Below are 17,146 nucleotides of genomic sequence, written 5' to 3'. Positions count from 1 at the left end.
TTCAATGTGGATTTGCTAGAGATAATTATTTTACAATGGGGGGGTATTAATTTGACAAAATAATTTACCCCAAATTTCATAAAGTGTAAACCTTCCAAATTTGGTTAAGTACGTATTTACAGCTACTATTTGATAAGGAAAACAGAATACTTTCTAAAAAAACAAATTTTAAAGTGACCTTGCTAACTGAAAAATGAATTTAAAAAAATGAAAACACAACATCTTGAAGATAATACAAATGAACAGGAAATAAGCTTATAGATACTCAGTGTATATAAGGTCGTTAAAAATTCAGCTTTTGTGGGCCGGGGCTGGGGCTCAGTGGCAGAGTTCTTGCTAGCACATGTGAGGCACTGGGTTCAATCCTTAACAAACCACCAAAAAATAAGCAAATAAAATAAAGGTATGCTGTCCATCTACTTCTATGAAAAAAATTTTTTAAAAATTCAGCTTGTTGCATAATGAGAGTGATACGCATTTAAAAATGTTAAAATTTTTAAAAAGACAAAATATCATGTTTTACTTATATCACAGAAAAAGAAAAACAAATTACTATACACATATGTACTTCCATGTTCTGTCACATGTACATTTTCATTTGAAAATGTGGCTCATTAGTTTTTGAAAGCATGTAATTGTGCTTATAAAATTGAGACTTTTGTTAGGCTAACAGCTTTATTGAATTATAGCAATTCTGAATCAGGGCATAATTAAATATTTAAATGGATAGTGTTTCCCTATACAGAAACTAAAAAATGTCTTTAACCAGGCAATCATAAACTTTGGAATAGAGGCAGAACCTGGGAACTCAGTATGTTTTATAAAAAGTTTTCCTTTGTTACTCCATCATTGTATCCACACAGACAAATGAACCAACTTTACCTTTTCTGGCATTCCATGTTCTTTTGCTGAGTACTGTGAATGGTTTTTATCTCCTGTGTGGAATTCCTGTTCTTCTTCAAAACTGCTGACATCATCATCATCAGAGCTCCCTGGCTCTGCAAGAGATTTGCAGTCCTGACCAAAACTGGGTGGTTTTTGATAGCTGTGTTCACTTGTTATGTACGTTCCTTCCACTTTTAGGGGCAGACGAGGTGGTTCTTTATGGTTCTGTATATATTTCTTTTCTTCGAGATTAACTGTGTCTTGAACTGTTGTTTTTTTCTCCAGTCCAGTCATTCCTTGATCTTGGTCTTTTCGCTTTCCAGAACAAGCCCAAAGATGAAGGTCAGGATGATGTTTATTCCTTAAAACAAAGTTGGTAATTCAGTTAAATAGTAATTTAATTACTGAAATAGTAATTCAGTTTAAAAAAAATCTAGCAACAAGTTAAAAGACCATAATAAATTTCAGAACTAGATTAGGAGGAGGTCAGGACTCAAGACAACAGTATTCTTTAAGTTAACTTACTCTAGAATTTCATCCAAAATTTAAATTGGAATTCTTTCAGTTTCAATGAAATACCCAGAAATGCAATAATGAATTTAATTCTATTGACCATTAAGGTTATCATTTGATGTACGCATTTCTTTTTCTATTTTTTTTATACCAGGGATTGAACTCAGGGACACTCAACCACTAAGCTACATCCCCAGCCCTATTTTGTATTTTATTTAGAGACAGGGTCTCACTGAGCTGCTTAGGACCTTGCTTTTGCTGAGGCTGGCTTTGAACTCAAAATCCTCTTGCTTTAACATCCCCAGTCACTGGGATCTACTGATTTTAATGCAGTTTTTTCATTGTATGATATGAATACTTTAATGTGACATATTTAAAAACCTTTACTCGAAAGGTGATAAACTTCTCATGACAAAAAAATTTCAACTATCAATGTATAGAAAGTAAAAGTCTCTCCCTCCTGGCAATCATAAATAACTGAGATATCATTTTCCAGACTTTTTCAATATAATTATTTTTTTTAAATGGATAAGCTACACTTTTTCCTTTTGCTATAACTGAAACTTATATGACTTTGCCTTTTTTCTCCATAACACATTATGGGCATCTTGCCAATCAGAACACAGGTTTGTCTTACTTTTATTTGATCTAGTGGCTGAAGAGTACTGCCTACCAGTTCAGTCTAGTCAAACAATTTCCCACTGATAGGTGGGTGTGAATCTGTGTGTATATCTTTGCACATACATGAGAAAAATTCAGTTGATAAATTTCTAGAAATGGAATTGATGAATGGCATATATTTTTTATTGTAGGTGTTGCTGCCCAACTGACCTCCAAAGCAATTGTACTATTTACTCCCCATCACCGTCTATCATAGCATCCCCTTAACCCTTCCTTACTGAAGACAGGAGAGCATGACACTCTCAGTTAATTCTGTAATAGTTAAAGTGGCGTTTACCACACCTTTTACCACAAGTACAACAGGATTCTAGTAATAGGAGCATACATGAAAGAAGGCTATTTGAGAGGCATAACCCTTTCAAAAGCTTCAATAATATTGAATGCAAATCAGTAACTTCCAAATGACACAAAAAGTCAAGTCAGTTTTCTTCTAGTAATAGTCTATGTGCTGTTTCTAAAAATACAAATTTTATCCTTTATATCTTGAAACTTCAATATTCAGAAAACACTCAAAAATCTCATAGTGAAAACAGAACCTGGCTACTGTAGTTCAGTAGTCCAATGATCAGAATCCTCCTGTGCCCACTGAGAACACGGGCAAGTGATGTAATCTACATCTTTGACAAGCCATTCTTATTTTTAAAGTGAGATTTATTTTCCAGGCTTATTTTAAGAATTAAATGAAGTATCACATGAAAGTGATTTTTTCTGGCATGTAGTACTTTCAATAAATAATAGATAATAAGAAAAATTATACTACTATCAGAAATATTAACATAAAGAGTGTTTATAGGCATATAAGGCAGAAATGGTCCAGCTAAAATCCTTAGCAATAATTACGAATGTGGAGAAACTCATTTTGAAACCAAGAAGGAAGAAAACGAGGTTTTTAAAAAAGGCCTAATCCATTACTCTCTCCTTCAAGACTTGGCATTTACATAGTTTTTAATACAGAAATCCTTATTCAGGGACACTCAGGAGCACTCAACCACTAAGTCACATCCCTAGCTTAGGTTCATGACACACAATTGTAACAAATTTCACTTAACAGTTACTACTTACCCCTTACACTCTGCACTAGGGATAAAATGATAAGATGAGCCCTACTTCAAAGAAACCTCTGGTTTATTTAGGGGAGACAGACATAAAAAAATCAAGCACATCAAAGTGCATGACAGCAGTATGCAGTTTTCCAAGAAAAGAGTGGCCAGTTCTCATTGGGCAGGTAATCATGATAAGGCATCTGCTAGGCAGACAAGTGGCAGAAGGCTATTCTGGGTGTACTTGGCCTACATCTATAACAAAGCATGCCACCAGCTTGGCACAGTGGTGCCCCTCTGTAATTCCAGCAACTGGGGAGGATGAGGTAGGAGGAGAGCAAATTTAAGGCCAGCCTAGGCAACTCAGTGTAACAACCCTGTCTCAAACAAAAGTAAGGGCTGAGGGGTATGGTGGTAAAGTGCCTCTGGGTTCAATCCCCAGTACTGTGAAAAGGAAAAAAAAAAAAAAAAAAAAGGGAAGAAAGAAAACAAAAGCATGCTTCATTCAGGGTTTATGGTTTGGTGTAGCTGGACCACTAAGGGAAAAAACTTGGGAAAGACAGGGCAACACAGCATGTGTTACAGAAGGACTCTGAGTAAATGCTGTGCTCACCATGAGAAAGGGAGACAACTATGCTGTCAAGAAACAAGCTTCTTTTTATCTTCCAGGCAATGGTCTGAAGGAAGGGCTGAAAGAGTGCGAGCCTGGAGCCACAGGGAACTGCAAGGCACGTAACCACTCACGTGAAATACCACAGGCAAGCTGAGCGATACCAGCGAGGACCGAGAACGGCCGAAATCACAAGGGAAGGATGCAGGAGACCCAGGAACAGGGATGGAAGGAGGGAAAGGGCAAGTCTGAAGAAAATCCTGTGAGTACCCAGTGAAACAGTAATCTATTTTTACATAAAATATGAATTTTCTGTATGTTATTTTAAAGAATTCTTGTTAGGAATTAGGAAGAAATTAATACAGGCCTTGAAAAACACTCTAATCTGTCACTCAGGGCACTTCAGTCTTTTCTTTAAGGGGAAATCATTTAGGATTAAAATATTTTTGGTGCACAACTGAGGCAGGTTCCAGGATCTGCCAGGTCCTCTAGCTGGTCTCAATCGACTCTAAGGTAATCACAGAACACACTCATCCAGCCTAGAATGTATTTTACCTCAAAAACATTCCTGAAGGACACAAAACACAGGGCTCACCAATGAAGGTGTGAAATGCAAACCTTAGGTCTGTGCACACAGTGAGCACGAGGAACGGCGAGCCCAGACCCCACCTGGCTGGATCACTAGATGCAGTAGGACCCTGACCCAGATGCTTGCCCTCTACGGCAGCAGGCAGCAGGAGCAGTCGTCCAGAGGGTCACTGGTCTTTCCTTAGTTTTAAACAGTAGACTTTTAAATATCTATTCGCACTTCCAAACTGCTACTCTGGACCTTCTTCAAAAGGCTACATGCATTCATTTTGCTTTTATTTTTTCTTTTCAAATTTATGATTGGTTTATTTTTCTCTTTTTCTGACTTTAGTTCAAAGGTGCACTGAAGTGTGACCCTCCCTCACCACACTTCACTTACTTTAGGATTCCGATCTTCAGCTGTAACCCGTGTAGTACTTCTGTTACACCATAGACATCAGCAAGCAGATGATGTGTGGAAACTATCTTTTTGGCATTGAGATGAGAATAATTTTCTTTTAAAAATGATAACCCACACATTCTCCCATTATTCAACCAATCCTTATCATAACGATACTTTGCACTCCACCTCTGACCTGTAGATGAAGTTGACATTAAAGTCACAAAGGGTTCCACTTACTCAGGCCTCCCCTCAGCTGCTACCCTTCATGTTATGCATTAGCAAGGCAAGGTCTGGCTTTAAGCTGGATTCAAAACACAGGCATGGTGCTGGAGAGAACCCTTGTACACCTTTGATGCTCCCGCCTACTAGGGCGACTCAAACTCCATTAAGGATGTCGTCAGCAGCAGATGACAGTTGTGAAGGGAACCCTGAGTGCACTGAAATTCTATGTATGAGACATATGTCCTCTAAAATGGCTAACAGGGCTGGACACAAACTATAGGGGTTCTTCTTTCTCTCACTAACCTCTGTTTCTAACTGGGTGAAACAAAGAATTCTAGTTGAGCAAACAGGGAACCCTGCTCTTACGTCCATGATCTCATAGTGTCCTCTAGCCTCAATGTTAATACAAATCAGATCCTGTTACAATCAGATACTCACATGTCCGTGCCCCCTCCTCCACTGCGAGTCAGCTGAGGGTATGGCCTGAATCACTCATTTGACCACAGTATTTGGCAGACAGTAGGCATCCAATAAAGGCTACTGACAGAATGAGTATCAAATGTCTCACTGATATAGGTCTCAATAATTCTCTTGCATCTTATTGTGAGTTTTTCTTTTTCTTTTTGGTAGGCATGGGAACAGTTCATTTGCCTTTTATTTGAGAACACATAGTTATTTTCTGCCACTGAGGCTGAAACTATATTCAGTATGCAGAACTTGCTACCTGAAGACCCTTTTGACATAGAGAAAGGCATGAAATAGAACACACAATGGATTAAGAGTCAAAAAGCTCTGGCTTCTCCTCATTCTGCCATGTTTAGTGCTATCCCTTTGTACAAGGCAATTTTTTGTGCTCTAGTTGTCCCATCAGTTAAAAAAAAAAAAAAAGGTGATTACAGGCAATGACCTGAGAGCTCATCTACTCCACAATGAGCTGAATATGTAGCCCTACTAGAAACTTCTTCAAAATCTTCCAGGAGGAGTGCACATGAAAACTATTATCCACTCAAATCACTGTAAATTAGCCTCACTAAAACCAATAACACAAGAACAGACAAAGGTTAGTTTTCCAAGAAGTCTTTCATGCTAGTATGTCTAAGCAATTAATACGAAAGTCAAACTGTAACAGTGAAAATTTTAATTTAAAATTTTTATATGGAAGCAGACCCTAGCTGACCAAGAAGCGATGGTTCCATATGTAGTGGACACACTCTGGAATGTGCAAGCAGCTGCTCAGGCACCTTGTGATGAGCCCAGTGAGGCAGCCTTACCAGGAGGGTCTCGGCAGATGTAGCAGATGTACTGCTCCGGGATGCTCTCCTCCAGCAGCCCCATACACACACTGTGCTGCCAGCACAGGCACTCTTCACACTGCCGGGGAACAGAGGAGACTTAGTGCTGACCACCAGTGGTATCCTTGAAGTCAGAATCATGCTACCTCTTAAGAAGCTGGTCTGCTTTCTTGCCACAGTAAGTTCAATCCTCATTCAACATAACAAAAGTAAGTCATAAAATCAAGACTGATTTTATTTTTGCACCTATTAAAATAGATTTTGATAAGTTACTTAAATAATAAAAATGTCAGAACTTCCCTCATCTGTTTCCCACTGGTTTTTAGACAATCACACACTTAAGACTTTTTCTGGGGGCGGGGACAGGGTACTGGGGATTAAGCCCAAGGCCTTACAGGTGCCAGGCAAGCTCTCTGCCACTGAGTGACATCCCTAGCCCAAAAATATCTAACTGAAATGCAGAATGTTTTTAAAGCAAGTTCACAGCAATGCCTGTAGACTCTTAAAATACTTGTGTAGTAGAACTTTAAGAGTATAAATATGAAGTTAGTTCTCTTATTTGAGAATTAAAAAAGGAGAAGGAGAAGAGATTAGACTTTCTTCGTTCTGGTAACTAGCCTCTCCCAATATTCCACATCATCACAAAATACGTGTTATGCTTCCCTTTTTCTTACAGGTATCTTTCCTACAAGGAGAGGCTGTTAACACTTGCAAGAGAGTTTTCCTTTCTTCCATGAGTATTGAAAACTTAACACTTCAAATTCCACTCACTGGAGAGTAACTACATACTGTTAATCATTAAGCACCATAGACTCAGACCAGTAGAAAAGGGCTAATGTGGTTCAACATTCAATGTGAGGCTTCTCCACCGTAATGGCTCACTCTGAAGGGTTTCAGCCTGAAAGCCTCAAATGAAATACAATAGCTAAGGGACAGTGTCCCTAAAATAAGGAAACTAGCTACCGATCATTCTGCAAATATCCTAGTGCAGAGAAGAGAGGTGAACCATCTACCTGAATCATGAAGCCATTCTCCTCATCCATTTCACAAATACATCGCACAATTTCATTAAGAGCATCATCCTCATCTTGAGATTCCTCAAAATTGGTTGAGTCAAAGTCTTGATTGTACTCATCCCCACTAAGAAGTAAACTCTCTGTTGAAGAATCATCTAGGAATTCCACATCTGATAAATCTAGAAGATATTAAGAAAAAGTTTACTCAGCACATTTTTATGTTATTTTTCAGAAAAAAAGGAGCTCAGAGAAGTGAATATAAGCTATTAAGTATTTACACTAGCAGGAAACAAATGCAAATAATGTACTTCTCTTTGGACAAAGAAACATTATTTTTGGGGATTGGGTAATTCTGACTACTGATCTTACACATGTACTATTCTAAATAACACTAAGTATTCCCTAGTATTGATGCTTACAGAGGTCATAACAAAGGTAAGGTTGATATTACTATGTTAAATGTGTATAGATTCCACATACTTCCCTTTTGATCCAATGTTTTCATGAACATTATCCCTTTTATGTTTGTAAAAAGTATAGGTTTTATTATTTGTACTACAGAGATAAGCAACTTCAGTGATGTGAAAGAGTTTGCTCACCTATGGCCTAATAATAATACTATTAATACTCTTGGTAGCACTACTTTTGTGCACTTGATACGCAGCAGACCCTATCATGAGCACTTGGATACAGCGCATAACTTGAAGGAGTAGTGCAGCAGGTGGCAGTAAAGCCAACTCAATACTAACTGCGTGATCCTAAAGACTGTGTTCTTCATCATTTCACCAGGATTTCTTAAGGTGGGATCCAATAAAATTCTTTAAAAAAAATTAATAAGTATATTCCAGGTACCAGATTATATGGATGATCATGCCTCACAACTTGATGCAAATGGCAGGCTTTAGGTTTGTGTTTGAACAGTGTAGACAGATGACAAAGTCTATCATTTTGCTCAAAAAAAGATCAAGCTAAACATAGGGGAATCTATTTATAACACCATAAGGGAAAGAAATGATGACCAGACACTGAAGGTTTCATGATACTACAGTCAGGATGGAGAAAAGTCGGAACTGAGTCCTCACAAGGCATGTAGTAGACCTTGACCCTGCTGCTGGCCTTTCCAAAACGGAGCCTTCTCAGCCAGGCTCTCCACCAGAGGTGTTTCCTCAGTGCTGCACCCTCCGTCACTGGTCATAACACGCTCCTTATTCCTTCACCATGTATCCCTTATCTCCCCTTTCTAGAATGTCAGAATCCATGACAGCAAGAACAATAAGGCAAAGCATTATTCAGTGGAGGGTGGCCACGTTCTGTTAACTAAGCACCATGGACCAGGACCAGTAAGAGACGGGTTGCTGTGGTCCAACCTTCAATGTGGGCCAACCCACAATTATGGCCCTGAGGAGTTTCAACTTGAAGGCCTCAAACAAAACACTCCAGCAAAGGGAGAGTAACCCTAAAATAAGGAAATTATGCTAGAAAGAGTCCTGATATGGATCATAGCTAACCAGAATGTTTGTGGAAGAGGTTAAGGAAGGAGTCAATATAAAGAGAAAATGTTGCTTTCAGATTTAATCAGACTAGATGGAAGTTGGCTGGATTCAAACTATAAAAATTCATGCTACTTTTGTTTTAAATATTTCATGTAGCTCAGTGATAGAGTACATACTTAGCACACATTAAGCCCTGGGTTCAATTATCAGCATTGAAAAAAGTAAAAAGTAAAAGATTTCATGTGACTTAATGCTTCTTCTATCAGCTTCTAATATTATTATCCTGATTCAATATTTTTGAATGTTCTAGTTTTTATTTATTAAAGTTAATGTTTTATAGAAATATATATTTTCCTTGAGGTCCTAGAACATTCTGGAAAAAATAAAGTCAATAGAAATGAGGTAATGGTAAAGAAATACCTGAAAGTATTCAAGAAACTACAAGAAATGAGATAGGAAAAATCATTCTAATATGAACAATATGAATAGTTTTGAGGCTCTAGAGGAAAATTTCATCCATCCATAACCCTTTGGGCTTAAACCCAAAACTAGTATTTTCTCTTAGGTTTTCCTGAATATAAGTTCAAATTTCAAAATGGTACACAATTATAACATGGATAAGCAGTTTCAAATACTATTGTAGTATACACATGGTATTAAATAGATGGCAATCATAATACAACAAAAAATGTGTTTAAAACTACCTCACTGAAAGGAATTGGTGTGTAACTCACATGCACTCGAGTGGCCAAAATCATCAGTTCTTTTTGGGGTCAGCATGCAAATTTAACAAATTAACCAGAAAATTCAGTTTGAATAACCAACTTCTAAGTACTAAACATATGTTTGGCTGAATTTTGGGGGCCAAGTAAATGAATCACTGAGTTCAAAGTTGTATAAAAATAGCAAATAAAAGTTCCTCTTACACTTACACAGATGAGGAGGCATGGGGAAAATGGCTACATCTGAGTGGCCACAGGATACCAGTTTCCTTTGAACGGCTACCCCTTGAACTATTATTGCTGGTTCACAAGATAGTATTCTCAAAGTGGGGTTCCCAGACCAGCAACATAATCATCACCTGGGAACTTATTAATCAGAAATTCTTTTTTTTTTTTTTTTTTTGGTACTGGGGATTGAATCCAGGGGTGTTTACCACTGAGTCACATCCCCAGTCCTTTTTATTTTTTGAGACAGGATTTCACTAAGTTGTTTAGAGCTTCACTGCAGTGCCGAGGCTGTGCTTGAACCTGTGATCCTCTTGCCTTGACATCCTAAGTCATGGGGATTACAGGTGTGCACCACCATGCCCTGCATTAATCAGATATTCTGAGGGCAAGGCTCAGAAAATGTGTCTTCCAAATAGTTGTGATATGTGTTCACATTTGCAAACCTCTACTTCTACTAAACACCCCTTTTCTTCTTCCTCCTAGCCCAGTGCTAATTATACAAAAGGCAGGGTGGAAGTGAGGGTGCATACATGACTGTTTACATCCTTTCTTCAGTATTCTTGTCTAGCACTATTGCTAGCCTGATATAAACAACTACTCTCCAACACTCTCTACTAAGACACCATCTTCCAATCTTGATGGCTCACGGTATGAATGTTTTTACATGATTTCTAAACCTTGCCCAGAAGCTGTATCTTGGCAGGATCCTCCCAGAAATCTCATCTAATTTTGGTAGGACCCAAAATTTTAAAAGCACTACAGCAATGATTATAATGTACACCTGGTGTTAAGAGCCACCAGACTCAATGGGAAAAAAAGTGACTTGTGCTTATTGGGAAAGAGCAGAGGGGAGAGAGCATCATTTCTCTTAATCTTTTCTCTGATATTTCAAAAGTACCATGTGCTTATTTCATAGTAAAGGGGAGAATATGCTCTTCTTCAAAATGAGCCAGGAAGGAGTTAGGCCTGGAAGAGAGTCAGCAATAACAGTGCAAAAGGTAATCAAACCTAGTATCTACCACTAGGGCACTAAGGAGGGTTAAGATAGGAAGCAAGCCCACCCACAAAGATCCCTGGGCTTTATCAAAGATGAAGCCTCTATCTTTATCTGTCATCTGGACTCTGGTCCCTACTGTGTCAGAGCTCTACAGTGAAGCCACTGCACCAGTGTCTAGAGGTGGAAAAGTCTCTCCCGCTCCTGCTTTAGGATTAGAAGGAGTTGTAGGAGTCATCACCTTCCACTAGCAGGAGTGGACTGGGAGAAGGATCTGAAAATTCCAATTCTAGTGCTCTTTTCAGCCTGACATGGCCTAATTCCTGACTGTGCATAAATCACTGACCTTAGCACAGTCCCAAACTTTGGTTACAGATCTAAGGTACATTTTAAAGATTATGCTAAATATGTGGTAGGAAAAGTATTCTCTCTGGAGCTAATAAAGACCTCAGTTTGAGTTTTAATTCTAACACTAATTAACCATAACATTACTGTAAGCCTTTGCTTGTTTTATTTATAAAATGTGCATAACAATACTACTTTCTAAGTTGGTAGAAAAGATTATGGAAATATATGTAAAAGCATCGATGATAAAATCTATATACAGTAGACATTGGTATTAGTTGCCTTATTCTCTTTCCCACAAAGAAGTACAAAAGTCAATTTTACTTCATACAAATTAGAATATAGCTCAAATTTCTAACATTGTGATTTTCCTATTAGTTTATGCAACAACTTTGTGAATGTTCTGAATTCCACAGTTAGGAATTTAGTCTTGTTTTAACCATTACACAGTTACACATACTTTCACCACTAAGATCAACGGACAGAATTGCCCTGGGGTACTGATAGGTTGTAGTTTTCTCCGTAAACATGCTTCGCGGAGCCAGAGAACTCCCAGAAGATCGAGTTAGTGGAGAAGAGCACCTTTCCAAAAATTCTAGGGAACTGTCTTCATAGTCTGAATAGTCTGCAACATAAGATACACAAAGACATATTAATAAAGTATCAAGTAATCAAGAAAGGTCACTACAAAAGTCATGAGGAAGTCATGTTTCAGAGTATGTAAAACAATCCCACTACCACCTTCTCTCATCTGTGAACAGCTAGATCATGATGCATCTGATCAGGAAATTTGTACACCATAAAGCACACTCAGCAGGGATTCCCAGGTTCTAACTGGTACCAGTAAACTCTTGTCAGGTGTTCGAGACACAAAAAATAATGATTTCTACATCTTCCTCCATAATCACAACTATGTGTGTGGTAAAATATGCAAGATGGGATTAGTCTTTTTTTGTTGTTTTTTTTTTTTTTACAGTTTGTGAAGAGGGTCCCCTAATGTCTAGCACAGTATTATAGTGATAATTTGATAAATAAATCTTTCAAGCAAAAAACCTCTGAAAGAAATAAACTGGTCCTAGAAAAGCTCTGTCAAAGTTGTGTTCTTCTCAGCTTGGGATGAATCTTACAGATGTACACCAGGGGAGAGCCCTATGTAGCCTGAGGGAATGAGGATGTGATTCTAGGCATTTCCCAAGTTGATGGTGCTGAGAGATGAGATTCTCAGGAGAGAGAGAGACATTCCTTCCATGCTAACATAGGTACAGTGATGGAAGAACAGCAAGCTTCCACCTGAGGTGTCTGTCTCCTTAACTGAGCATGAGGCAAGGGATGCTACTGAGGCAGGTTAGAAAATAAATAAAAGGGGAGAAGCACAGGTGGAGTTGAAGAAAGATAGGAAAAAGGCAAAAAATCAAGTTTATAAGGGAAGAGTAGCAATACACAGGTCAGTTCTGAGCATTCATCAGAAGCTGGCGTGTAGTAGACAGAAAAACAGTTCCCGCACATGCTTCTGTTCTAGTTTCTGGGTCCTGAAAATATTTCCAAGGACATGACAAGGGGGAATTTAAGGCTATAGATGAAATTAAATTAACCAGCTAGATTATCCAAAGGAATCTTAAGGGTCTTTAAAAGTAAGAGAGGAAGAGCCAGTGTCAGAATGAAGTGGTAAGAGACTTCTCTGGCCAATGCTGGCGTTGAGGATGAGGGGGGACCAGAACCAAGAAATGTAGCAGCTAGAAAAGACAAAGACAAAGGGACTGTTCCCTTATGCCTCCATGAAGGAATGCAGTCCTGCTACTACACCACTTTTAGCCCAGTGAAACTCATTCCGGACATCTGAACCTGAAGAAGATAAATATACACTGTAGTCATCTGTGCAAGTGGCCATGGGAGGCTTACACGGTAAACATCATAATAACCAGAGAAACATCATAATAACCAGAGCACAGCTAACTCTGTGCCAAAAAGAAAAATTTAAGCACATTCTATGTACTAACTCTTAATCCTCACCACCATTCCATAAGAGAGGGTCAATCGCTAGTACTATTTCACAAGTGAAAAAACCGAGGCAGAACAGGTTAAATAAATTGTCCATGGACACTCAGCCGTCAATGGTAAAGGAAACACCAAACCTAGTTGGCCTGACTCCAGAAGCCTCACTCTTAACCAACAAGCACCATGAGTGGATTTCCATTTAAAGCAAGTGTGTACTACCTGAAAAGCCTATTATAAAAGCCTCAGACCCAGCAGCGGGGTACAGGAACACCAGCAGACGATGCTGATGCCATCAGACAATGGAGCAACTGTGCCTACCACTGTGTTCTTCTGCCTCTTTGAGGTTTACAGTAACTGTGTAGCCTGCCCATCACTAAGTTACCTAGGCACAGATATGAGAAGGGCATCTATTAAATGTCAGGTACTGTAACATGTATGTTACAAAGATTACGCTATCTGATCTTGATAATACATATTCAAAGTCAAAATGATCACTACCATTTGGGAAATGAGTAAACTGAGATGGAGAACAAGATTTGAAACCTCTCCAAAGCTGCCCTCTAAATACTACATTCTACGTTGCCCTCTCAGGAAAAGCAAACAGAGGAATCTGTAAAAATAATGACAGAAATTCCAATTTGGTGCTAAAAGTAAAACATGGCTGATAACAAATCACCCTACATTATATTCTCAAATAACTGAATTGTCTTGGCCCTTTTACCCTACCTGCATTCTACTCCTACCCTCTTTGGCTACTATGAATCAGAATCCACTGCTGTTTCCAGGCTTAAAGCAGAAGTAACTTCCTACATTACTCCCCTTCCTCTATCAGTCCAGCTTTTCTGAATTTTAAATGGATTTATTTTGTGCCACCCTCATCACCAGGTCACACCTTTCTAGTAGATATCTGCACATGCTCATCACTTGTACTGAAGGTCAATCCACATGCTTACAAGCTCCTGTCAGGGAACCTTGAGTTTTATTATGCATTCTCTGCATTTCTAGTTCTAGCTCTTTTTAATCTCTGCTCATCTTTGGTTTCATGTTAACAGGCTCAAGAAAAAGATGAAGTGAGCAAAGTAACAAAACTAAAAACTGGCAAAGGTGTCACTAGCAAACCCCAACTTGGCAATTCCTCGTCCTCACAGTCTGAACCTGATGCTAGTCTTGTATCTCATAAACTAGTTCTGGACATCACAATGCCCTAACCCAATACTACACTGAATAGCTGTGAAGATCCACTTAGCTAAACTGCTGCCTCTGTGATCTCACTAAAAATAAAAGAGTAAAAACTTAGTATGATAAGAAATATAGGTAAAAAACTGTTGAAGGAAGAATACAGTCTGATAAACAATCCTGAAGGTTTAGGAGATAAAATTAACATAGCTCAGTGGTTCAAACTTAAAATTTAGACTATATGGGTCTGAATTTGCTTTTTACTATTTGTTAGTTATACCAAGTTAGATGACCCTCTCTCTGCTATAGTTAACTATAAAATGCAGCTATCAGACACCACTGAACAGAGTTAGCATGAGGATTACATGAATTAATATGTATAGAATGCTTAGTGTTTGGTATATAATGAGTACCAGCAGGATGTGCCAAATATCACAAGGAACTAAAAGATGTTTAAAAATCCCTCATGGTGCTACTTGTACACTAAGAAACATTTTCTACTAGGAACTTCAAGCAGTAAAACTATGAATTCTTAAACATTAAGATGACTTTACATTTTTAAAGTTACTAAAAACCCCATACTTTCAACTTAAAGACCACTCTTCCAATCTTTTGTGAAAAGTATCACTTCCAAATGAATGTAAACAGCCCAGAATAAATTTTTCTGAAATGGAGTAATTAATTATAAAGATGCTGGTGATTACCAGAGTCAACACCTGTGTTTACAAATAGCAATGCTTCTGTGCATCCTCAGCATTCACCAGGACTCCATGGACAAAGTGAGGATGTTCACTTATAGGCCTAATTTTAAAATATAAGCCAAGTACAAGGTTCTTTTCTTTTCATTACATATACAGACACAGATATACACTAATATCGACAGATATAATTTAAAGTGTTATTTTTTTAAAGGGCTCATTATAAAGGTTACTGAAGTTCAGGGTTGATCACTATTCTAAGATGCAAGTTTTCTTTGCAGTTTTTGCTCTCCGATTCTAATGAGTCTTCTTTCAAGTTACCACTTGTTGCCTTCTCACAAGCCCTCTACCCCACCCTTTACTACCACATGTGCCCCTTTCTTAGTCTGTTTATCAGCTCCTCACTGCTATCTTTCTCCCCAATTTCCCATGTTTCAGCATATAAGATTCTGTGACTGTTACTGAAGAGTAGAGCAGACCTCAGTTCACCGATACAGCATCGAATGGCTTCAACAGCTGGCCACTCCTAGAGGGAGGATTCAGGGTCACCACTGGAGCACCTGGCCAAGCTCATCCCCTGGACTGACCAGTGGGGAGTTCATCATGCAGTTTTATCTGCAGCTTGAAGTTTCTGACACACCACTCACAGGAGGGTATTTGGTAATCAGAGTTCATGATTAATGACTTGTTTACAGTGCTCCTAGCTAGTACATGAAGGGAACAAGGCTGGGCTAGGGGGAGGGCAGGCAGGTAGGAGGGAAAACATGAGAAGCAACGGAGGTACAGTAGTGTGTGGAAAGACTGTGTTTAAGACTCTGAAAAGAGCTTTCAAGCTTGTCAATCCCACTTTGATCCTTTATCTTCAAATTTATTCTGGCAGCTTTAGAGAATGTAGGAACCTCACATCCTGTGGAAAAATTAGATGTTATTTTCGAACTATGGAGAAAGTTGAAATCTGAAGAATTTCCCAATCATGATTACCCACTACAACACTGCCTGGCTACATTTATACATTTAATTCTTTTAAAAAACTGGTTTTATTAAATGTTTAATGAATATGGAAAAAAACGAGCATGACATAAAGATGATCAATACCACAAAATGCTCAGGTACCAACCATGCAGTTTAAGAAAAAAAATCACCATTTGAGGCCTCCTTTGTGTCACCTTCCAAACTGAACTGATAAAATATCCCTTTCCCACCTCAGAGGTAGGTACTATTCATTATTCTCTTGCTTTCCACATAATCAAATCACTAAAAATATACTACTTAGTACTATAGCATTTTAATCCTGACCTAAATAGAATCATGTTCTCTTCAGTGACTGGATTTTTCAGCTTAACATCCTGTCCCTGAAGAGTCCTGCAGATGTAATTAGGCTTTTCACCTCACCCAGTGGCCCTGTTGACGGGACACAGTGACTTCCAGGAGAGCTGGCTGCATGAGCTGCACATGCACCATAGTGAGTTTCCGCAGGAACTTTCAGGTCCCATGGTGCACGCCTCCTCAAGTTTACAGGATGGCATTCACCCTATTTTCCATGGTAGTTATACATGTGCTTCCATTACTCAGCAACATCTGAGAATGTACCTACCTTGTAATGTTAGCAACATGGCAGGTATGAAATACACTTCACTATGTTCTAAAAACTGCGTTTATCCAGCCTCTCACTACACTGAACATCTTACTATGATTCAACTGAGGTTTCTTTCTCCGTGAGTAACCTGTTAGTCTTTGCCCTTTTTTATTCTGTGTCATTTCCACTTTTGATTTAGGAAGGAGTATGAAATATATTCAAAATACTAATTTTTCGTCAGGGATATGTGTCATATTTATTGTGGTTTGTCTTTTCACTCTCTGTTTTTTGATGAACAAAAGTTCTTAATTTCAGTCTAGCCGTATTTTCAACTTTTCCCATCAGGGCTAGGATTTTTCTTTAGAAAGTCTTCCCTGACTATAGATGATGAAGATATTTTCCTATACTGTCCTTCAAAGCTTTATAATTTTCTCTTCACATGTAAGTCTTTCATAAACCTGAAATTAACTTTTGTGCATGGTGTAAGGTAAGGATGCATTTTCCATTTTCTACCCCATCTTAATAACAAATTGTTCTGCCACTTACTAATCTTTATCCTTAACCCACTAATCTTCAAAACAAGCTCTGTATAAATATGATGGATTTGCTTTGGACTATCTATTTTGTCCTTGATCATTACATATATTTCTCCAAAATACCAGTACATTAATAACTATAGATGAATAGTGA

General features: G+C 38.3%; 1 protein-coding gene across 18 annotated transcripts in view; it reads right to left on the bottom strand.

Annotated features, from left to right (window-relative positions):
* Positions 1 to 17,146, bottom strand: part of PHF20L1 (PHD finger protein 20 like 1) — a 72,758-nt gene that overhangs the window by 5,661 nt on the left and 49,951 nt on the right. For all 18 annotated transcript variants that reach the window (XM_079134497.1, XM_079134500.1, XM_079134482.1 and 15 more), the window contains 5 exons: positions 11,472 to 11,636; positions 7,227 to 7,408; positions 6,193 to 6,292; positions 4,697 to 4,892; positions 883 to 1,246 (listed from right to left, as the gene is read on the bottom strand). In XM_079134497.1, coding sequence (XP_078990623.1) covers positions 883 to 1,246; positions 4,697 to 4,892; positions 6,193 to 6,292; positions 7,227 to 7,408; positions 11,472 to 11,636 — 1,007 coding nt within the window. The remainder of the gene's footprint in view (positions 1 to 882; positions 1,247 to 4,696; positions 4,893 to 6,192; positions 6,293 to 7,226; positions 7,409 to 11,471; positions 11,637 to 17,146) is intronic.

Source organism: Sciurus vulgaris (assembly GCF_902686455.1).
Source record: "Sciurus vulgaris genome assembly, chromosome: 1".
NCBI classification, from domain to species: domain Eukaryota; kingdom Metazoa; phylum Chordata; class Mammalia; order Rodentia; family Sciuridae; genus Sciurus; species Sciurus vulgaris.
This window is presented reverse-complemented; position numbering and strand designations above follow the sequence as displayed.